At 38.5% G+C, this 24,398-nt stretch overlaps 3 protein-coding genes across 7 annotated transcripts in view; 1 reads left to right on the plus strand and 2 right to left on the minus strand.

Moving 5' to 3' along the window:
- zzef1 (zinc finger, ZZ-type with EF hand domain 1) overlaps positions 1-1,893 on the minus strand; it is a 45,231-nt gene extending 43,338 nt beyond the window's left edge. For 3 of the 4 annotated variants that reach the window (XM_084414523.1, XM_084414522.1, XM_084414525.1), the window contains exon 1: positions 1,121-1,893. In XM_084414523.1, coding sequence (XP_084270649.1) covers positions 1,121-1,588 — 468 coding nt within the window. In that variant the 5' untranslated portion in view covers positions 1,589-1,893. The remainder of the gene's footprint in view (positions 1-1,120) is intronic. The other variant, XM_084414524.1, reaches the window with a different exon arrangement.
- Positions 1,894-4,081: 2,188 nt separating this feature from the next.
- Positions 4,082-5,666, plus strand: cyb5d2 (cytochrome b5 domain containing 2). Its single transcript, XM_084414743.1, has 4 exons — positions 4,082-4,515; positions 4,597-4,737; positions 4,958-5,144; positions 5,227-5,666. The coding sequence occupies exons 1-4, from the start codon at positions 4,218-4,220 to the stop codon at positions 5,402-5,404; spliced, it is 804 nt and encodes a 267-aa protein (XP_084270869.1). The 5' UTR covers positions 4,082-4,217; the 3' UTR covers positions 5,405-5,666.
- Positions 5,667-5,678: 12 nt separating this feature from the next.
- On the minus strand, positions 5,679-24,012 carry ankfy1 (ankyrin repeat and FYVE domain containing 1). 2 transcript variants are annotated; one of them, XM_084414736.1, is made up of 25 exons: positions 23,788-24,012; positions 21,520-21,724; positions 19,642-19,760; positions 19,340-19,475; positions 17,884-18,007; positions 16,634-16,783; positions 16,076-16,241; positions 15,675-15,879; positions 15,480-15,548; positions 13,562-13,761; positions 13,373-13,470; positions 12,584-12,794; positions 12,395-12,493; positions 12,164-12,317; positions 11,499-11,667; positions 11,245-11,363; positions 10,445-10,601; positions 10,100-10,300; positions 9,567-9,743; positions 9,316-9,463; positions 9,137-9,227; positions 7,821-7,945; positions 7,534-7,680; positions 7,355-7,445; positions 5,679-7,221 (listed from the first exon to the last, which is right to left on the minus strand). In XM_084414736.1, the coding sequence occupies exons 1-25, from the start codon at positions 23,795-23,797 to the stop codon at positions 7,089-7,091; spliced, it is 3,504 nt and encodes a 1,167-aa protein (XP_084270862.1). In that variant the 5' UTR covers positions 23,798-24,012; the 3' UTR covers positions 5,679-7,088. The 2 variants fall into 2 exon arrangements, with proteins under 2 accessions (XP_084270862.1, XP_084270861.1); XM_084414735.1 differs by lacking the exon at positions 23,788-24,012 and having other exon boundaries at positions 21,520-21,859.
- Between the last annotated feature and the right edge of the window lie 386 nt (positions 24,013-24,398).

Genomic DNA, 24,398 nt, shown 5'->3' on the forward strand with positions numbered 1-24,398 from the left:
AGTGCACAAAATGAAGAGGTGATTTTTCTGTCTGTATATTCTACTACACAAATATCAGGACACAAAGGTGAAGACAAAGAAAAAAAAGTCATGCTGCTGCTAGTCTCTCTAGCTCTCTCAAACCAGCTGTCTATTTCACCAACATAAACACACTCGAGCCAGCATGCAAATCATTTGTAAAGCAAATGAAAGAGAGTCATGGTTAAATCAGGAAAGGCACAAAAAGTACCATAGTTCAACCATGTTTTGGATATGTCTTAGAACACCATGTAAATAAATACCATAGTACATGAATAAAATAATCACTCAGCACCAAGGTACATATAAAAGTAGTAGTACCATACTGTAAATTGTATAAACAATGTATAAACACTAGCCATCAGTATAACCAATGGTGATGTTGTGAGCCAATCCCAGAAGAATAACACATTTATTCAATATCATATGCTCCGGATAAGCTTTAAATTTAATCAGGGTTGCCTTTGGGGACATTTTCCCAGGCCCTGTGATTATGGACACCCACTAGTCCACAACTCCATAAACTTCTATGGTTTAGCCTATCCCACACATATTGTATACGTGTGTGTGTGTGTGTGTGTGTGTGTGTGTGTGTATGCGTGAATTTAAAAATATATATTTTACTTATACAAATTGGCAGCCAATAGTCAGAAGTCAAATGTAGAAATACGTTTTAAAAGTTAGATTTGTGAAATTTCAGTTGCTAAAGCATTTATTATAATATATTTATTGTCAAGAAAGTACAGTACAGCAAGACCTGGCACTAGATGGGTCTGACTCCTCAGCGGTCAACATGAATTGGCCAATCTAATCAAAACCTGTAGCTGCCAATCAAAAAAAAGTAAATCTAACAATGCCAATCCTATAATACCTTAAAGATTGGAAGTAAACTAGGTGGAGACAGCCAATAAACAGCCTTTATCAAACGTGTGATACAAAGATAGAGATTACACAATATAACCACTCCCAGATTAGTAGAGCTGTGGGGTCAATTACACAACTTTGAGTTAGTCACAGTGAAATATTACTTCTATACTTTTTCCGTATTTAGTTAACCAGGGCTACTAGACACATTGCTCGTCTGAGTGGCATGTCTCCTCACCTCCTCGCACTCCTCCCTGGTGGCGTCTCTGGTCTCCAGCATCTCGCAGAACTGCTCCAGGGTCACCGACTCCTCTCCGCGGCTCAGACGCTCCTCCAGCCAGCGCACCAGAGCGCTCTCGTTGCGAGCCAGCACCGACTCCGAAATGGCGACCCATGAGTCGCTCATACGGGCCGCTGCTTCTCGCAGCTTCACCTGTTCCAGCAGAGCTTCAGGGGTGGGAAGTCCGTAGATCGGTGCCGGAGGGTTCGCCGCACTTCTTACGCTTTTCCCCTGGCCGGAGCCTGCCGCTGCTGCTGCTGCTGCTGCTCCCCCTCCACCATTACCACCACCACCACCACCTTCGTTGCCGGCCCTGGTGCCTGTGGCCGCAGAGGCCGGGCTGCCCTCGGCGAACACGGGACTCTCCGTTTCTACGTCCTCCTCATCGCCGCTCCCCGCGCCACAGCCGCTCTCCGCGTTCCCCATGCTGTTCTTCTGCGGCCTCGGGCTCTCTTCCGATCGCCTTCAGCCCAGGATTCAAGCTTAGTTTTAGTGTCAGGCTTGTGCTTTTCCAGTCAGTGCGTTCCTCCGCTGTCACTACCGCATTGACGGGCTCCGCCAGCTGACGTCATGTTTGTCAGCAAAAAACTTTGGTCCCTTCCGTGAGCTCATCGACGCCCGCTGCGTTGGAAACACGCCCCCTAGCGTATCACCGCCAGGATTTGATTTATCATTTTTTTTTAATGTTGGGCAGAAAATAAATGCAATATTAAGCCAAATAACTGCTCGAAGCTGTTTAATTACATTTGTTGGCTATCTGGAAAGGTCATTCTTTATTTCAAAAATGCGAAACCAATTTAAAGGAATATGTTTAACAAAGGAACATTTGAAATACCTGTGAATTGTGTGGACTGGAAAAATAAACTCATTTTGTATTTGTTATATAATTGTAATTACTCAAGATTATTTTTTAAAGGATTTAGAATAGATTTCGATTACGATTAGATGTGTTTTGTATATTTTTTTTTTATGCCTACTTTTTTGGGGGGGAAATACCATATAGCCTAAATGAAAAGAAGTTGGCTCTTTGCGAACCTATTTTATTTATTTATATATTTTACATTTGACTAATAACTGTACAGAACCTGTCAAAAGTTTGGAAACATGACTTTTTTAAATGTTTTTTTTTAAATGAGTTTCTTATGCTAATTTGTGGCTATGCCAGGCTGCATTTATTTAACCTAATCATAAATACAATTAAAAACAGTAATATTGTGAAATATTATTTAAATTTAGAATAATTGTTTTCTATTTTAATATTTTTTTAAATGTAATTTATTCCTGTGATGGCAAAGCTGAATTTTCAGCATCATTACTCCAGTCTTCAGTCACATGATCCTTCAAAAATCATTCTAATATGATGATTTACTGCTCAAGAAACATTTCTTGTTATTATTATTGTCACTATTATCATCATCAATGTTGAAAACATTTTTGTGGAAACAATGATACCATTCAAACATTTGTGGTAAGATTTAAAAGAGAGAGAGAGAGAGAGAGAGAGAGAGAGAGAGAGAGAGAGAGAGAGAGAGGGAGAAAATATATTTAATATGAATTCAATTAAATAATTAAATTAGATAAATGCAAATAAATGCTGTTAATTGAACTTTTTTTATTCATCAAAGAATCCTGAAAAAATGTCACAAACTTTTAAGCAGCACAACTGTTTTCAACATTGATAATAATAATACATGTTTCTTGAGCACCAAATCAGTATATTAGAATGATTTCTGAAGGATCATGTGACACTGAAGACTGGAGTAATGATGCTGAAAATTCAGCTTTGTCATCACAGGAAGAAATTACATTTTAAGATAAACTCAAATAGAAAACAGTATTTATTTATTTATTTATTTATTTATTTATTTATTTATTTATTTATATTATTAATAAATATTAGCCTACTGTTTTTTACTGTATAATTTTTATATATATATATATATATATATATAAATGCAGCGTTTGGTGAGTATAAGAGACTTCAAAAACAAACTTTTGACAGGTTGTATGCAAACCTCGTGGAAACCGTTAAAAAATACTAATCACTGGAATCTATTATGTTACTTTTCTGGCAAATGTTGTTAATAATCAAAGGTGGACAAAGTACACAATTTCCTTACTTGAGTGAAAGTACAGATACTGGGCAAACTCTGTTAAAAGTTGTAAAGACCGATTTTTACTTAAGTAAAAGTATTGCCTACAGAAGTAGCCTACTTGTTTTTAAAAGTATAAGTATCAAAAGTAAAAATTAAATGTCAATGCATTGTTTTCTTATTGTTGCATTTGTGTGTAATAGCCTACTTATAGTAGGCTACCTTATGCCTCTGAATCTATGCCTGCCTACCTACCCTCATGTCAATATAAAATGTATTTCTAGAACACAGTTCCAGTAGTGGGGTTGATTGTGAGATTGAATAAGTGCACTCAATAACGTCCTCAATGGTTTCGGACACCCAAATGGCTGTTCCCTCAAATAGTGCCCTATTGTAATTTTTTTTTGGCTTTTAGAATGAATATGTTAGCCTTACTGTAATCTATAAGCTTTTGTGCTCCAAAACAAGAACAATTTAGAAGACCAAACCCAACGTTGAAAATGAAAATCAGGTTGATGTCAGAATCCAACGCCAGATTGACATTAATCTCCAACGTTGGACAAACGGCCTATTAAAAAAAATTTATAATAATAATAATTTACTAATAGAATACCCAAATATATCGATTTATAAGACTAACCAAGCCGTATTTTGACAGTTTTTTTTAGAGACTATTTCAATTTAAAAAGCCAACAAGAGCCAAAATTCATATTTATTTGAATTGCTGTCTATAGTGTCGATGTATATTGTATAATGTTGTTGTTCACTGAATAAAAACATATTTAAGCTCTATAGTTAAAAAATAAAAATAAAAATATATAGATTTGCGCATGCGCATTACCACACCCGGAAACATGGTGACAGGTGTGATATTGTTGAATCCGATGCGATACTCGGTAGTCGGTACGGAATGCAGTTGCTTCTTATTTTAAATACTGACTGCCTGACAGTTTGTCTGTACAATGCTGAAGTATTTAGTAGCTCTTATTTCAATGGTCCTGGCCGTGTGGACGGTGCCCGAGTGGCTCACATTCCCGATCTATGGAAATGTTGTGAATGTACTAGAGTCGTGGCTGCGGCAGCAGGTCAGTGATGTGTCAGCATCTCCACCTGGACGCATGCTGACAGAAGATGAGCTGTCTTTATACAACGGAGGAGACAACAGTAAAGGATTGTACCTGGCGATCTTAGGACAGGTGTTTGACGTTAAAAAGGGGAGGAAACATTACGGCCCTGGTGGCGGTTACCATTTTTTTACGGGTTAGTCCACTATGCATTTTACAAGACAGATGTTTGAGTGATGCTAACGCATAGAGATTCTTTAAAAATGTGTTTGTGCAGGAAAAGACGCGTCAAGGGCGTTTATTACAGGTGATTTCACAGAGTCTGGCTTGTCTAGCGATGTCTCGGATTTCTCGGACTCCCAGATTGTGGCTCTTTATGACTGGCTGTCATTTTATCAGAGGGACTACACTCCAGTAGGTTGGTACCACACGATGATGTCAATCATTTGCTGTAATTCAACCACAAATAAAGAACTCATATCTCTTTACTTGCTTGTATACGTTTTTGGAATAATTAATTCAATGCTACCATTAAAAAAAAAAATCTGACTTTGACAAAAATGTAAACCAATTTTTTGACAGATTTTAGGGTGAACAGTCCCTTTAAGGTCTCTGTCTGAATGACCCCTGTGCTGCAGGTAAACTGATAGGCCGATTCTACACAGAAACCGGGCAGCCCACTGACGCTTTGCTACGTGTTGAGGCTTTCTTGTCAGAGGGGTTGAAGAAAAAGGCCCAGGCTCAGAGTGAGATGCAGCTGTACCCAGCCTGTAACTCGGAGTGGAGCGAAGCCAGCGGGGGACGGGTATGGTGCTCCACAATGAGGTACTTTTATTTTTATTTTTTTTACTCGGACAACATTCGATACATTTATGAGAAAAATATAACACAAGTTTTTACTCTGTAGCGGTGGCATTCACAGAGACTGGGTTGGAGTACCAAGAATGCTTTACTCCCCTGGGTCTGGTCATTCCCGATGTGTGTGCATCCAACCGTCCGATCCTGTTCACTCAGAGAACCGAAACCTCAGAGAGTACAAGGACTGTCCTCCTCAAGCAGATTCCTGCCGAATCACTAAAGACTGAGCTACAAGTCCTCACCACACTACAAGTGTCAGTACATTTGGTTTGGATTTCAAGGACTCAATATTTTCATGTAGTTTTCTTTGTTTTTATGATTGGTTTATTATAGCAGGCACATGCCAAGAGACCAATGCTGCTAGTTCTGTTTCCAATTATATCGTTTCTCTGATTTAGTTCTCTTTACTTCAAATTCCTTTGCAATTTGTGACAGAGTATATTATTTATGCCATAGAATCAAGACTGTTAAATAAAAGACAATTTTATAGATTTGTTTTTTCAATTGTCCTTTATGTAAAGTTGTCCTCCCTTTCTTGAAAAGGATACTAGAGGCGGCGACAGGCTAAATATCTGAGCATACAGATACCATACAATATGCAGAAAAGATTAAACAGAGGCCAATTGTAGGTTTGTCACATAGACAAAAAAAGCACAACCTGCATTAAGTACAAAACAGTTGTAGTGGTCAAAAATATTATACATTTATCTGTACAGTTTAACAATACCAATAACAGACTGTGGACTTGGCCCTTTCCCTGCCCTCCCCCCCCCCCACAAACAAACCAATCTCCTTTGAAATGTGATCAGAAATGTAAAAAAAACAAAAAAACTTTGATAAAGTGCACCTGTTAAGCATGGACATGAAAAAGCATTTAAAATATGATAGGAAACATAATGTGACGCATTACGCCACCAAGAAGACTTTTGAAAACGTTTACTGGAATGTATAATTTGGTGATCAGAAATTAATAAAGTGTAATTTATGATGTAATGATGACAATAATAACAGGTTACAAATGTCATGCATATGCATAGTAAGCATATCATAATTCTGCGCTTGTATTTCTGCACCTGTCTGACTTAATAGAATCACAAGTAACGATTTTCTCAAATTTTAGTATGACGTTAACTCTAATGGATCAGTTAAAAAAGTATTATGCAGATTAATACATGATTGAGTGATCATTTTACTAATAACAAACCCAGCAAGGTATATTTCTCCCTCTCTCTCTTAGTGTTTTGATTTGAACTCCAGAGAAATGTCCTTGCCTGGATCTCTCCAGAGGTTAAAATGTGTTCAAAACCTACACCTCAAAGACCCTGCACAGTATGATTAAGGCTTCACACTACTTACCTTTTATAGATCCTTTCATATCAAGCAACATTCAATACCAAACAAACTTCCTTGAAATATTGATCGACCAATCTGTAGAAAGTCAATTCGACTGCTGACAGCATGATTGCATGTGGGAATACTAGTCTTGTCATTCTAATGGGAAATGAAGTAATATTTAAATCATAATTGTCCATATAGCACATTAGCCCTGTATAAAACCCCTATGGTTCTTTTTTTCCTTTTCTTTTTTGTAGTAAATGATACTTGCCCTTCTCAATCACACTTGTTTTTTGTCGAAAGCTGAACTCGGAACTACATTTACATTTGCATCTGCATTCCACTTGTTTTAATCTGGATCCTCGACACATAATATTTTGGTTCTAAAAAGAACTGCTAGAACAAACACATTGTTATGGTTGTATTTTTTCCTTTGACAAGAATGGAATGGTTTTGTTCAAGGGCTCTTTCTCTCAATGTGTCTTACTCCATTTCTCCATTCTTTTAGTGCTAGGCCCAGCCTGTGAGTTCATACTCAGCTTGGCTGGTGCCCGTCCTTCAAGTTCCTCTAGTGTGTTAGGACACGCCGCCCAATGTCAGCACATCAAAGCAGATGTCGCACACACGCACAGGTTTGTTCAGGTCAAATTTGATGATGGGGATCTCTTTTATAGAGCACTTATGGCAGAGCAGACGCCCACAATGGCGGCTATGAGAGAAAGAAAAGACAATAAAGAATGGGTTGTTGGGACAAGGGAAGTTATGGTTTGAAAAGAAACAATGAAAGGAAGAAACAAGATCTTCATTCTTTATAAAGGCAGACAGATTAAACTCATACATACCAGTGATGTTTCCTGGTGGTGACTCCAAATTTGGTTATACATTCATAGCAGTTTGATCCATCACACCACGGGGGCTCTTTGGAAAGCATGTCTTTCAAAACACGATACAAAAGACTAGTTAGGTATAACTACTACAAGCACTGTAAATGTTGTAGAAACACTAAACCTGTATCTTTTACCTAGCAGACGGAACAGAAGCTGCTTAGTGGCAACTTGATAGTTGAAGATGTTGATGCCCTGGTTGTTAGTGACGCCGAGTCGAGCTCCAGCCCTCACGATGGCACGACACAGGTTAGCGTTTCCTTTCATATAGGCCAAAAGAAGCACTGAAAGGAGAAAAACATCAACTATTATTGATCCAGTGTTTGTTTCTGACAAGCAAAATGGCATTATTGTTATTAATATGGAAAATTATCCATTTAAAAATGCACATTCAGTATAATCAAATCGGTTGTGCTTCACCAACCTGTGTTCCCCTCATTGTCAGGTTTATCCAGGGGATACTCAGGCATGCATTCTAAAAACAGCTCAAAGATGGCTGCCGCGTTCTCCTTCCCATACTGGCCGAGGACATGCATGGGAGATTGACCTCTAGACAAATTAAAGTAAGGCAAAAAAAATGTGTGAATGTCCATGAATAATGCACAATTTATTTGAATTCTTTTGTGAATTAAATAGTGCAAATAATTCATAGTTCAGCTATATACACACAGTATATATTAGTGGTAAAAAGTGGTAAATAATAACTACTTATATATTACATATAGAGTTTAAAGGTGAAGTACATAGTTTCTGCTACACTAGTGGCACTAGTGAAATTACAACAATTCAGCATATTTTGCAAACACCTCTTTCGTGCATCACACCTCCCCCAACTCAAACATCACAATCACAGCTCTTACGGGTGCTTGTGAAGACATGTCTCAACAGGTATAAGTAAGCTACTTTCAATAAAAGCTCCAACATATTAGGAATCATTTTTTAGATGTGTAGCTATCGCTATGTGTCATGACTAAGCAATTGAATCGTCTCGCTTATAATAAACCCATCCAACATATCTGAACCGTGCGCATTTTATTGATATGACGCTCCACAGCTGTTTGAGGCTGTCTAATTGGGAGACAAAGTAAACAATTTAAACTGGAACATTTGAAGACTTCAGATGCAAAAGCCTTCTAATGTTTTTCTTTAATATTAACATTTTTATCAGGCTCCTATGATAGGTTTCTACCCAAGTACCGACATTTCTGAATGGGCTGAGGCTGGCATTTAGTGAGTTTGAAGCGAAAGTATTTTGATGAACGTATACTATGTGCGGAGAGCATTCACTCAATATTATCATCTCATTTTTGACATATTGTATTGAAGCATCGATTTTAGCACAATGCCCCGTTTGCTTTGACGTGTTCATGACCTGTTTTATCTTTGAAGGTCTAAATGCAATTTGGCTTCTGTAACCGAAGCTGAATGTCTTTTCCCAAGTGTCAGCCAGGGTCCCACATTGGCTAAACACCCTCTGGCTCAGCCTGCTACAGTAGCCATGCCCTAAACTCACACTATTGGATGAGCTGAAAAGTAATTGACAGATCTGAGCGGACCGCTCTCAATGTTTAGATGGTGCCTGGCTGGGAGGCTCAATGTTTACACTTTTGGGGGAGATCAACCCATGAATGGCATTCTAATAGTATTCAATGAACAATAAACGGGGTTAAAAATGTATTTTAACAAAAAAATCGTAGATACTTCACCTTTAAGTGTGGAGTAATATATTTTGAGTCAAACCTGAGATTATAGGCCTCAGCATCTATGTTGGACTCAGTGAGTAGCGCACGCACATTATTCAGACGCCCCTGCATCACAGCCAGATGAAGTGCTAGTAGAAGGAGATATAAAGAAATGAGTGAAATGTAATTTAGTCATTCAAGAATATTAAATTAAATAAGTTCAGCACAAAAGTCTACCATTGTTTCCATTCTCATCAACGGCAGCAAAGTCAACGCCATTCTCGATCAAAACAGAGCAGATTGTGGAAAGGTCCTGTTGTGCAGCAAGATGCAGAGCTGTCTGACGATGCTTGGTCAGCTCGTTTACTTTTGCACCAGCCAGCAGCTACAGTACATCAGAGAAAACAAACATATATGTTTCAGTGTTTGAATTGAAAAAATAAAATAAAATAAAAATTCCTCCATCACTTTTATTCTCTTTGCTTTACCAGATTCCTGACAATGATCTCGGATCCTGCCTGCACGGCCAGGTGTATTGGAGAGAGTTTGGCACTGTCCTGCACTCTGGAGTTGACATTGGCCTGTACGCTAATGAGAAAGAGCACACTCTCTATGTCTGAGTTCTGCACAGCAACATGCAGGAAGTTGCGACCTTTGTTGTCCACCTAGACAGAGAGAGAACATTTATAATATTCAGTGGCTTGTGACGTCACATATCAAAACAATGTGGAGTCATTTCTTGGACAAGTCGGAATTTGTCCTCTGCATTTAACCCATTCAAGTTAGTGCACATCCATTATGAGCAGTGAGTAATGAACACAAACACACTGCAAGCAGTGGAAACATACAGCCAGAGCAGTGGGCAGCCATTCACTGCGGCGCCCGGGGAGCGATTGGGGGTTAGGTGCCTTGCTCAAGGGCACTTCAGTTGTGGGTTATTGAGGGTGGAAGAGAGTGATGTTCATTCACTCCCCCATCTACATTTTCATATATATATGTGGATATAATCATGCCCACACACCTGTTCGGCAGCGCCAGGCTCTCTCTTGAGGATGGCTTCGGCAGCCTTGTTGTTCTTGTGGGTCATGGCACAGGCAAATGGCGTCATGCCTTGTCTGTCTCGAATATTCAATCGGATTTCAGGGTGGGAGATGAGCAGCTGGATGATGATGCTTTGCTGGTTGCTGATGGCGACGTGGATCGGAGCACGGCCTTCTGAATCCTGCATGCAGAGAAATGGGCATTGCAGTTCTCAGGGCATTTGAAAACAGTGAGTATATGGAACATATCTGCATAAAGCCTTGTCATCTAAAGAAAAGAGAAGAACTAGGGTGAATGTATGCATCTGCTGTATATCTGTATTAACCTGTGCATTCACATTGGCTCCAAACTCCAAAAGGCACTGCGCCACCTCCTCCAGCCCCCAGGACGAAGCCAAATGCAGTGGGCACTGTCCATCCCTCGCCTCCTCATCTCCCTCACCGTTAGGACCAGGCCTCCTCGGGCTGTTCACATCACAGCCACTGAAAACAAATGTTGAGATCATTTATGATAGGGAAATAAAACTTCTACAGCCACTTTTTGCATAACACGGCAATAATTTGATTCGATTTTTTAAACCATTGACAATTGTTTTATATAAGCTTTTAAAACCTTGTGTAAAAGCCCCACTCTTAATTATAGCCTGAATAAAGTGCTGTGGTGATGACGTATGTTTGTAGGACAACCTGAAAGTTAGCATCACCCTGGTTCCTTTGACAAAAATGCAATGAGATTTTTCCATTGGCTTTTGGATCATTGTGAAAAGTGAGCTTGTGACCAACAAAAGTTTATGATTATTACATGTTTTGTTCATTAGGATAATCTTCGCAAATGAACAACTTGTGTGAATATATCTTGAGCTTATGTTAACCACAGACCTTATTTCAAGCATTTAAAAAAAAAAAAAAGAAGAAGAAAAAAAAGACAATGGAACCAGGGGTGCCAAAATGCTAACTAGTTTCTGGGTTTTAGCCTGCAAAAATGTCATCCCTGCAGCACTCTATAGGAATCAATCACCTTCTTAGTTGGTGGTTTTTATTGAAAATATAAATTTGATGAATTGTCATACAAATTTTTTAAAACACAAATCCTGAAGCAAGAGAAAACAAGGAGAGGTGTACAAACCTGCGTACAAGGAAGCAAGCAGTGACCTCGTTGTTCTCATCGATGGCTCTGTGGAGAAGATTTTGCTGACAGCCTCCAGGCCCTGAACTCCAACAAGTTGCATCACACCCGTGCCTGACCTAATCCAAAAAATACATAACTGACAAATCAAATAAACTCATCATAAACAAGTATTTAAAAATATGGAAAAACAAGCGTTAAGGTAGTTAAGAAAACTAATGCTTAATTTTTTTTTTTTTAAATGCAGTTCTCACCAATGTGGACGCGATGTCCTCCAAACCATTTTCCAAAGCCAGCCAGAGTGGAGGATCACCCTTCTCATTCACCACTGACATGTCAGCTCCTCTTGTGCAGATGGCGTCCACTACTAAAGGGAGCTGGTTACTGATAGCCAACTGCAAAGCCGTTTGCCCCTCCTGGGTCCTAAAACAAAGTCAAGTCACCTTTATTATACATTACTGATTGTTTCAAAGCAGTTTTACAGCGATGACAGGAAAATGATTCAATGATGCAAACAGTTCATTTCGGCTGTACTGCAGCTCTAAAAGAAAATGGTGTCATTGTTCAGCTGAAGTTAGTTCAGTGTTGATTCAATTTCTTTGTAAAGATTATTTAATTTACTCTAAGCATTTCTGCAGAAAAACAGTGTCCAATAGTGTCAGTGCAGTCAAATCAATAATATTGTTGAATATTAGTATATAATATAAAGTATGATTTGTAGTATTAGGATTTGTTTTCATGATCGAATTATCATCTATTATATGAATCAACTCATTCAGCAATAACTATTTGGGGAGACAGAGAGGGAATGGGATTGATACACACCGCAGGCAGGACTCAAACCTTCACTTCACAGCTAAACATGTCTAAAGGGATGTCTGCTACTGCTAACCGATGTTTTTTATAGCAGTTCTAGTACCTGACGTTGATGTCGGCCTGGTGCTCTAGCAGGAAGAGGGCGCTCTTGCTGTCCTGTCTCTTTATAGCCATGTGCAGTAGTGTCTGTCCATCAGACATGGTGTCATTAATGGCTGCTCCTGAACCCAGCAGCTGTGCGGCAATAGTGTGCATACCTAGCAATGTAAATAAGAAACATTAAATTATCTGCATGAGCAGTGAACTCACTGAAGGAGATTTTAGCAGAACCCACCGGTCCAGAGTGCAAGACCCAGAACGGTCTGATCCATGGAGTCTTTCAAACTGAAGTCAGGGATGATCTGCAGGTTGTTGGTGGCATGTAGTGCATTGGCTATGGATCAAGAATAAAGTTATGAATGACAAGAGATGGCACAGCTGCACAGATCAGTATTCAAATCAAACATCCTCCCTAATCCCTCACCTTTCTGCTCTAGTATGACAGACACCACATCTGGGTGGTTGTGAACGATGGCCAGGTGGAGCGGGCTCTGGAGGAAGACTCCTTGGCTCTTCTCAACTCCGTCGGGCAGGGCGCTGTCGGTCTGCAGGTTAGGATTCGCCCCCTGCTGGAGCAACTCCACTGTCAGCCCTGCCAGGCCACAACGGCACGCCGTATGGAGGGGGGTCTCAGCCTACAAACGAAAATGTGATCATAAGAAATCACAAGGGGAAAAAGAAATATATAAAAAATTTTAAATAATAAATATTTAATTTATGACAATCCACCCCTTTACTACTACTCCTGTATTATAATAATTGCTAGTTAAGAAATTAAGTCTACAAGTTTACACATTTTTAAGTCTTAAGCTCAGCAAGGCTGCATTTATTTGATCAAAAATGCAGTAAAAACAGTAAGAAATAGAAAACTTTAAATATAATTTATTCTCTAATGGCAAAGATGAATTTTCAGTACGCCAGTCTTCAGTGTCACACAACCCTTCAGAAATCATTCTAACATGCTGTTTTAGTACTCAAAAAACATCTTAATATTATCAACATTGAGAAGAGTTGAGCTGCTTAATATCTTTGTGGAACAATGATGCATATTTTTTTCAGGATCATAGCAGAATTTCCATCCTTTAAATTTGTTCTATTTAGTAGTTTTGATGACTACACTATTATTCTAAATTGTGTAAAAGGAATATGCATGTTGAAACATTTGACTGGCAGTGTCTAATAAAAGCTGACACACACACACACACACACACACCCATTTGTTGGTGTGATTGACTTTAGCTCCATGTGTGGCCAGGAAGATAGCGGCTGCTTCACTTCCTGTGATGGCTGCTCTCTGCATGAGGCAGTTACCTGAGGAGGAGATGTCGTGATTAGCAGGTATAAAATGGGTAATGACTAAAGGGACACATAAACATTTTATAAAGTGCAAGATGTTTGATACCATTGGAGTCTGGTGCATCAGGATTGCTCCCTCTTTGTATAAGCCTTGCTGCAAAGCTGTTCTCGTCAAATGAGGTTCCATTCACAACAGGAGCTTCGTCCTCAAAAGGGTTCACGGAGGGGTCAGAGGACACAGTGATGTACTGCAGGGCCAGCCACAGTGCAGTGCTGCCTTCGTGATCTTTCAACTCCAGGTCCAATCTAAGCAGGAAGGGGAGGGATTACAGTGTTACAAAAAGGAAACAAGAAAAGGACAATATTACACCAAGAAGGCAGAGGTAAATATCTCCATGTTCAGAACACTAGCTTACTGAACAGTATACAATGTATACTTTTATTTTATTTTATCAGAACACATGAAGAAACAGTGGTTAAGGCAGTCCAAGTCAAGATTACAAATCACATTTTGATATTACATCAAGTTCCTTTATAACAATGGGAGGTGAGGTAATGCATCATGGGATACACTATCCCACATTAGACTCTTGCATTTGTACATTTTTGAATACAAGTTTTAGATCATTCTGTGTATTCCATACAAACAGAAAGTAGTTTGGTATTATGCTTTTTCATTACCTTCATAAATAATTTAAGATCATTTGTTCTGAAAAAGAGGGCGAATTCCAATCGGAAGTGAGCATCCCTGTGCCCTACTAACTCTGAAGGCCAGATCTCTTGAAGTGGGAACTTTGAAGGGAGCAGGGCACTTGCGTTTCATAAATAATGTAGTCGTTTGGAACACACGTGGCGAAGGGAGCAATGAAAAATAATGTAATTTCCTCATTATCGTCACCTGTAATGGTACCATGACAAAACAGCATCCATCAGCCCATTAGCTGATCTTACAACAGGAATTTCGTATTATTGCTGTTAATATTATTGTTACTAATAAATAAAAAATACGTGTGTGTGTTCCCTATTTGCTCAACTTTAAAACTTGGCGTCTCTTCTTTGGACTCTATATTCATATTTATCTACAATTAAAGACCCCTGTAGTGAAAATCAAGTTTTTAAATGTTGTTTATATGTCTATGTGGTGTTTTTAATATACTTTAAGACAAACCATTCATAAGTCAACACCATTGTGGAGTATTTTCTCTTTAAAACTGCAGTGATCTAAAGACAGTCTAAAAAAAAAAACCACAGTTTGAAATCGCTGGTGTTTCTTACATCACAAACTAACTTGTAACCAATCACGTCAATGTGCCGATGGGCTTTAGCATATCATTAGAGTCTCAAGAGAAGCCAGGTTATCCCGGTATACTTTTCTGTTGATATGAAAAATCAGGTATATTTATTATCAATATAGCGGATTAATTATGTATATGATGATATTATGATGAATTATATGCCTTTCTCTGCTGACGTTCTGAGTTGTTCAAAGTGTTTCTAAGGATGCTGACTGTTATAAGGCAGCTGTCTGACTGAGGTGGCGAATGGGAACATGGTTTGTGTAACATAACACATTATTAGCTCTTTGACAACATACTTAAGCAAAAGGCTAATCATATTAATTACTGTTATGTGTCTGACGCTGTAAATAGCGATACATAAAATGCATTACCATTCTGATACATCTACTTATACAAGCCTGTATATTTCACTCTTCCACTTCTTTGGAATCAGTTTCTGGTTTAAACATACATGTCTGAATTAAACCAGTATTTCCTCTTGCCATTTTGTAGCATTTACTACATTAAAGTTGACAGAGTAGATCAGCTATTCTAAGCACATACGAGTGAGTGGAGGCGGGTCTAAATTGCTTATTTATGCGGCGTATATGTATACTTGACTTACTGAAGCAAGGGTGTGAAGTTACATTCAATCTTTAAGGCATGAAAATAAAAATAAACTATCCCTTCAAGGGCACAAAAACGCAGTTTTTCGAATTCGCCCAGATAAAGCCTGTTTAAGCTTACTGTTTGCATTGTAACAGCTGGTTAAAGACTGCTTCATTTCCCGACACCACAGCCTCATGTAATGGCGTCCTAAGAATTAGAAAAATAAAACCAGGTCATGAATACAACGAATAAGCTTTACCCCCAAAAAACATTATTGCAGATATAATCCCGAAACTCTTATTGCAGAAGAAACCCTTGACTTTTGTTACCCACCGTCCTTTGCTGTTTTGCATGTTTGGGTTGGCACCAGCTTTGAGCAGAGCCTCAGCAATGTGGGCCATGCCAGCCATAACTTCACCACTGTGTTTCTTAGGGCTGAAAGAGCAGACAAGGTGCAGAGGCGTCTCAACTGCACCCACTGTGGCAGCATTCACCTGCGCAGAGTGACGGATCAAAAAAGTGGAAGCAAATTCATCTCCTGAAGAGAGAGAGAGAGAGAGAGAGAAAGATCCAGGATGGGGACAGTATTTAGACCACACACACAAAAAAAACTTCTCAAACGATTTGCGACAGATCTCAAATTTCAGCCTTTTGTGAGCTAAACGACTATTTATGCCAACTTCAAATTCATCATAAAATAATATTCCCTCTGCCCAAATACAAGCGCTCCTCACCTCTCTGGATGGCCTTGTGTAGAAGACTCCAGCCGCTCTGGTCCACCATGTCAACATCTGCTTTGTTGTTGACCAGTGTGGTGGCGATGCTCTCCAGCTTCTTGGACAAAGCCAGATCCAGCGCCAAATCTCCATTATTGTCCAGCTCATTCAGCTTTCCTGGTAACTTGGGAATGAAATGAAAGAAACATTTATCCTAATGAGTTTACCATGCAATAAACAAGCTTATAAATAGAGGATAAAACATTTAGCAGTGGCAACACAATAATTATGTTGTAACAATTTAAACAATAAATAGATACATTTTGCATGCGAGTCATTCAAAATATAATCAGTAATATTCATATTTTTCAATGGCATTTTTGTTTATTTTTATACTAGAAATATTTTAGTATGATTGGTCACTACTACTAGTTGTCCAATGTAAAACCAAAAGCAAAACATTAACCATAGAAAAACATCACTTGATATTGATTTCACTACATATAGGACCTTGCACTTTTTATTTCACGGTATATAAAGCAAGAACACTTCTTTGATTCAGTGCAGGCTCTTTACCTGGGCGTCCATCTCTATTAGATAAAGGAAGACAACATCTTCTCGTTCTACTTTAATTGCTTTGTGAAGGGGGTATTCGGTCTTGGATTTGATCATTTTATAGAGCAGCTGAGCATCCATGGTACTGAAATCATCTTTCCGTAGATCATCCTGTTTGAGAGGGTAGAGGAAGTAAATATTAATCCTACCCTCTGCATGACACTCAAAAAAAAAGAAAAGAAATTATGCAAATCTCCCTCTGGTCTTTTTCAAGGTCTTGCTCAAGGTCTGCTGAGCTGATATTGATGTGTTTAGTTCACTCAGCAGAGAGCGGGCCTGTAAACTCACCACAATGTTTCCTTTACCATTCCGATCTTAGAAATAGCCTTGAGAATCATCACTACTAGGAGCCATAAAGAAGACCCCAAACATCGATGAGGACAAGATCCTGCTGCTTTTAAACAGAGCATTCTGTTTGTGCAACTAAACCTCTACAAATGACTCAGAACGTTGCAGCTCGTCTTGTCTTCAACGAGCCCAAAAGGGCCCACGTCACTCCTCTCTTCATCTCTCTGCACTGGCTACCTCGCGCTGCTCGCATCAAGTTCAAGGCTTTGACGCTTGCTTACAGATCTATCACAGGCTCAGCTCCCTCCTACTTTCACTCACTCCTACGAGTCTACATCCCTACCAGAAACCTACGATCGGTCAACGAGCGACGTCTCGTGGTTCCATCACAGAGAGCCACAAAATCACTTTCCAGAACATTCTCATTCACAGTTCCATGCTGGTGGAATGATCTCCCCACCGTCATCCGGAATGCAGAATCCCTGGCAACATTCAAAAGACAACTGAAAACCCTTCTCTTCCGTGAGCACTTATCCTCATAAAAAAAAAATTAAAAAAACACTTTCCTTTTCCTTTATATCCTACCTTTCATTTCCCTTTATGTCCTCGCTTATGCTACTCTGAACAATGACTGAACTTCGTATTTTGAGCACTTCTTGCGTTGTTTTTTTGCCTCTTCACGATGACTCGCTTAATTTAGTCCTAATTTGTAAGTCGCTTTGGACAAAAGCGTCTGCTAAATGACTAAATGTAAATGCATTCAAAGGAGGAAGGCTATCTTTCACAGTGAAATTGTCCATTTATTAATTATTACTGATATATTTCTGGCAAACAAAATAAAGGTCCAGCAGGCTATGTGCATCTATAGAACAAATTCCCCATCTTTCAAAGATGAGGACGATGGCTCTGTTCTTCTGACTCACCCAGTGACTGGCAATGATCTCTCCACAATAGTTCATCAATGTTGTGGCGTCCAGCTCTTCGGCTGTCTGGTAGAACCTGATACAGTTCCTTACGTTCACTGATGACATCACTCCTTTCTCACATCTGCATTTGAAAAACAATATCTACGTTTAGAGCTCACTTTGTATTCTTTTACATAATTTCAGTTTTTAAATTAACTAGATATTCATAAGTAGAGGTATCATTAAATGCATAATTTCTAATTCTTTTCTCTTTATTTTATTAAAATGATGACAAAAAAATATTACCACCTGACTTCAGACAATATACTTGATACTTTATATAAATTAGGTCCATTTTCTATATTTCACCTGCTATGAGTTCAGCATCACATTTTTTTATATACAGCATGCTTGCATTCAAACGTTTAGGGTCAGTAAGATTTTTTTTGTTTTTTTAGAAATTAATACTTTAATATTCAGCAGGTATGCATTAAATTGATTAAAAGTTACAGTAAAACATTTATAATGCACAACGGTTTTTACAACATTAAGCAGCACAGCTGTTTTCAACTGATAATAATAAGAAATGTTTATTTAGCACCAAATCACCATATTAAAACGATTTCTGAAGGATCATGTGACACTTATGATGCTGAAAATTCAGCTTTGTTGTCACAGGAATATATAACATTTTACAATATATTGCAATAGAAAACAATTGTTTTAAATTGTAATATTTCACAATATAACTGTTTTTACTATATTTTTGACTAAATAAATGCAGCCTTGGTGAGCACAAAAGATTTACCGACCACAAACATTTAGACGGTAGTGTATATATTTCCTGTCACAACCATGCTATGACAACTCACAAACTGATTTTAATTGCAATATTATTTATGTTATGCAAGCCCTGTTATCCAAAATAATATGTGACACATAAATGTCAGACATATTTTTCTGTTCTGCAGTCCCAGTGCTCAAGAATAAAAGCTGGTCATTAGCATAAAAGCACCACACATATAGGCTGTTTGCTTGCCATTAAGCAGCTGCTTTTATCCAAAGAATACCTATTGACAGGAGAGGACTCAAGGGCAGAGTGGTGATGGGGCATCACTGCAACTCTCCAGTTTAACTAGAAGCCTCTTTCAAGCAAATGCCAGGTAAAAGAGCATATGCTTTCAGGGAAATATCTATTTAATTTGATGAACATGACCAGAGTGACAAAAATGATGGCGTGATGCATATGCAGTATTAATCATCAGGTGTAGCATTCATCACCAAAATCATTCATGTTCCACATCAATCCATGCTGATGGGTGCTTTTTATTTTATTTTTTTACTTGTAGTTGATATTCTTACATATTGAGTGACCGATAAGAGCAGTTACATGGTGTTTTTTTTGGTGAAACACTATGAGATGTAAAGCTGCAACATGAGTCATAAATGATTATTCTAAGGGAGCAGTTCCCACCTTTCACGCAGAAGATTGAGCTGGAAGCGGTTGGCTAACTTCATCAGGTCGATGAGGAAGCCGTCGTCCCCACTCAACTCCAGATCATCTGTGTACGCCCAGCGCAGCATTGCCATGGCAACCTCTGGTTTGGCATCTAGAAAGTCACATGGGGATGTACAGGAAAGAATCCAACAAGTTCAGTTTTGAGGGATTACTGCTGCATACTGCATTAGAACAATAAGGAGAAAAAACAGCCAAACATCATCTAGAAATCCTAAGTTTCTAGTGCAGGTTGTAGGAAACAGAGAAGCCATTGTTACCTGAGAGGTCCAGTTCTGTAGTGGAGGCCATGTTGGCTGAACTCCAGATTTCACTCCGAGCAGCCAGCACGAATTTATGAGCACTGAGCCTCTGATCTCCAATCTTCACCTTCAGATCACTAGGAGAAAAAAAGACGTATGTGGTCATACTGATTTTACACAGCATCTCTGTGAAATATGCAGTAATCAGCTTCCATATCATTTGACGCATTAGACTAATGTATTATGCATTGGTCTCAGGGAGGTCAGATCTGAGACAACAGTCCAGGCTCAAATCTCAGACAGGTCATTCTGTAACCTCATAAGTGGTGCAATAAAAAGAAATACAACTGTAATATAACTTCTTAACTTTACAGACCCAGCAGACATATTAAAAACCTTTCAGCCAGCTTTTATACACTGAGAAGCAAAATGAAACTGTAAATCATAACTTGTATAATTTGGTGGAAGCAGAAATTGAAATCAGGACGAAGCCACAAACAAGCTTACGTACTGTATTTCAATTACAATGTGCATCTTATAAAACTGTCAATTGAATTTTGACTATTTTCATGACAATTAAAGGAGAAGTTCACTTTCAAAAAAACTTTTGCTGATAATTTACTCACCCCCATGTCATCCAAGATGTCCATGTCTTTCTTTCTTCAGTCGCAAAGAAATTAAGGTTTTTGATGAAAACATTCCAGGATTTCCCCCCATGTAATGGATTCTATTGGGACCCAAACGGTAGAAGGTCCAAATGACAGTTTAAGTGCAGCTTCAAAGGGCTTTAAACGATACCAGACGATGAATAAGGGTCTTATCTAGCGAAACGATCGGTCATTTCCAAAATAAATAAAAAAGTTTAAGTTTTATAAGCACAAACGCTCGCCTTGCTCTGTTCTGTGATGCGCGTTCGTGACGTCACGTAATACGCAATTACGTTGAAAAGGTCACGCTTGACGTGTTTACAAATGTGCAGGAGGAGGACCATATACACATTTTCAAATGTATTTGTGTCAGTTTATCGTTTAAAATGCCCATTTCGTGTGCGTATCCTGGGTGTTTTAATATTAAAAAGCCAAAAAGAACATTTTCTTCAGGACAGAAATTTTTCAAGCGTGACCGTTTCAACGTAATTGCGTATTACGTGACGTCACGAACGCGCATCACAGAACAGAGCAAGGCGAACATTTGTGCTTATAAAACTTAAACTTTTTTATTTATTTTGGAAATGACCGATCGTTTCGCTAGATAAGACCCTTATTCATCATCTGGTATCGTTTAAAGCCCTTTGAAGCTGCACTTAAACTGTCATTTGGACCTTCTACCGTTTGGGTCCCAATAGAATCCATTACATGGGGGGAAATCCTGGAATGTTTTCATCAAAAACCTTAATTTCTTTGCGACTGAAGAAAGAAAGACATGGACATCTTGGATGACATGGGGGTGAGTAAATTATCAGCAAAAGTTTTTTTGAAAGTGAACTTCTCCTTTAAGTACATTTAAATGCCGGGTTCATTCTCAATACAGCAACAAATCAAAAATACAAGAAATATTTTATTTAAATATGCAAAAAATGACTGATATATAATATTAATATTTTTAATTATATGTGTGTATACATAGCTTGAGCCTTGATGGTTAAAAAAAATCATTTGGAATTTAAATGCAATTGAAACAGTAAATGCAATTTTCTTTTCACAAACAAATTATATATATATATATATATATATATATATATATATATATATATATATATATATATATTTTTTTTTTTTTTTTTGCAAAACATCTTTCTTTTTCTTATTTCTTTTGCTTCTGGGGTTAAATATGACCTGAACATTTCTTGGTTAACATTCATCTAATAGTATGTGAGCATTCATGTCCAGCTCTCACCTGTACTGCTCTTGCTGAAAGAGGTCAGCCACGATGGCCAGCAGGCGGCTGATGAAGGAGTCACTGGCCTGGGACACAGAGCCGGGGAGAGAGGCCTGGGCAGCCAACACAGAGCACCGCCTGTCCGTCTCCACCAGCTTCTGTTGCATCTTCACATACTCCTGCCTCAGCAGAGCAAGGTGCTTCTGCAATTTCTGCACCTCCTCTGCAGGCATGATGGAAACGATGAAGAGAGATGAGTAGTGGAACAAAAGGAATGAGCACATGGAGAACAAGGAGAAAATAAGGGTAAACAAATAAGAATAAACCGTCAAATGTGATGGGTAAAGCAAAAGGGAAGTGGAAATGCCATGTAGACGAGAGAAAGAGGGACAAAATACAGATTTCACATGAAAACTGCTGACACAGACAGACTTCCTGAGCACGCTCACGGGAGGAGAAGGGGACCTACGATATGTGAGCAAAACTGCCTTTACATGTTACAAAGAAGTTAAAACTTTTAACATGGTCCGATTCATGATAACCACAAACGCAAAAGTTAATATACAACCTTGATCAGTCTCATTCCACTCAAACCTCAAAATAACAACTTTAAACTCGCAATCTTTAATGTGGTAATTGCCTTGGATCTGTGACTAGAGGATTTCACAGCTTAACCTACATTCCAACACAGCCGCTTCCTTCCTCTTTCCTTGAATTTATTTCTGTTCATCTCTCCAGAATGCTGAGGCTACACTTTTCCTTTGCTCCACATAAGCTCAGGTGCTGAGAGAGCTGGTCTAGTAATGTCTTACCATTTGACATCTAGGAAAATATTTGAATTCTGTGTAAAAATAAATAAATAAATGAAAACCCCAGCAAGCTAGCCAGCGCCTTGTACAAGTATAACATGACAAAGCTGTACATTTTGTGAAAAGAAAAGTCTACCCTGTCATTTCACACCATTAAACCTGTGTGTGTGTGTGTGTGTGTGTGTGTGCAAAGGATTAGAATGTTTTCAGTTTAATATGTGAGCCATTTGTCTTCAGCCTAGATTCAAGAATCCAGTATGCTGAGCAATCAACAACTCAGAGATGTTCAAATAGGTCCCATAAAGTATTTAAAAAGCTCATCAGCCAATCAGATGACAGGAAACCTTGTGAAGCAATAATCTACTTGCATCACCAACAAGCATTAACACGAATTTTAACAACTCATGAATTACTCAATGAACTCAGATTAAGAATAAATCATTCTAAAGAAATTGTGCAATTAATATACAATAAATTGTTCTAGCAGTTTACTAATCAGGAAATGGGTACAGAAAATTAGGTACAAAAGGTAAGGTACAAAATATTACCAAGATAATCAACCATGGCTTTAACCAATGTTTGTCACTGTTAGGCTAACTGGTTGTGCTGATACTACAATACAACTTCTCTAGCCTGTTATTAGCCACCCCGTCTTTAAATTCGAAGTAAACCAAAATGACAGAAAGACAGCTAAAGTGTTCTTACGCTGTTTGAAGGCAATTCCACTTAAATTTATTATGATTTTACAACATGTTGAGGGAAGATAAAGAAGGGAGATGTCACACATCAGCTGATAAAAGTAACGGTTACAAACGCCTGCTGCAACGTCACTAAATGCAATCATGATATGAAAGTTATTTATAAAAATCAACAAGGCAGAGCTATAAAATTATGTTCTACTGTTATTATATATAAATGTCGAGTTATATTCAATTGTATCACACATGCTACATTAAACAGAGCAATGTATTGACAGATTTAATCATCAATTTGCACAGCCAGATGAATTAGGCTACTCATTCAGGGTGATGAAGACTGCGACAAAAGACTAAAAAGGGAAAATTCTGATTAGAAATGACTTGGGAAACCAGCGCAAAATGAGAATACAGGACGACAATGTCTCTAAAATCACCCATTTACCTTTCAAAAGCATAACGTTGTATGATCTGCGCTAAATGCAGCTGAATATATCATGTGAAAAAGGATTCATTGGATATCTCTTTACATGAGAGCTCAAATCACCCGGCGAATTATTACTACCACCGCCCAGCCCACCACCTGACTTGCAACCAGCTAGGCTGGACAAAAATCTATGCAATAAAGTGGTTCATTTCAGCGTTATGCAATATTTATCACCAAATGGCTGTGGTGATAACACTTAAATGCAGTATTAGGCCTATCCATCGAGTAAAGAAATAACAGCTGTAGGTGTTAAACAGAAAGGGCGTGAAAAATAAGAAAGAAACCATCCTCATACCTTCTGCCATGTTGGATCCGTGGCTCGTCGCCTAATATCGCGAGAGAGCGCGGGAGGTAGGGTATGGTTTGGGAGGAGCGTGCTGGTGGAAGCAAGCAATGACCAAAGATACATTACGTTTGTAAACTGCAGATTTAAAAAAAAAATTTTTTGCAAGTCTGTGTGGCAAGGAAACCAACTGTTACACGGGGTCTTTATTATTCAGTCTTATTTAAGTTTAATTCTGACCATCGGCCTGTGTGTTACTGTTCCTCAAGGCTGTTACAGATAAATTAGGGATAAGGAATTATATTTATATAAATGTCCTCTTTGGCACATTCCCAAACCCTTTCTAAAAATAGGGCCTAGTCTGTTGTATAAAAGTCTCAGTAGACCTACATGGCACCTGCACCATTGAGCATGTTAAACTGTTGCACATCCAAATGCACATTTTGTTACAATGCAGTTGTCCTTATGATGCCAATCAATTGTCCCCCTAAGCAGTGTTGTTATTGTTAGCCAACACAAAAAATATTCAATCTTGTTTTCAGTAATTGAAATTAAGTGAACCGAAATCAAATTAATATAGATGAAAGGCTTAAAAATAAAATGACAAATATTCCCTCAGCAAC

This window comes from Rutilus rutilus, assembly GCF_951802725.1.
Source record: "Rutilus rutilus genome assembly, chromosome: 7".
Classification (NCBI taxonomy): domain Eukaryota; kingdom Metazoa; phylum Chordata; class Actinopteri; order Cypriniformes; family Leuciscidae; genus Rutilus; species Rutilus rutilus.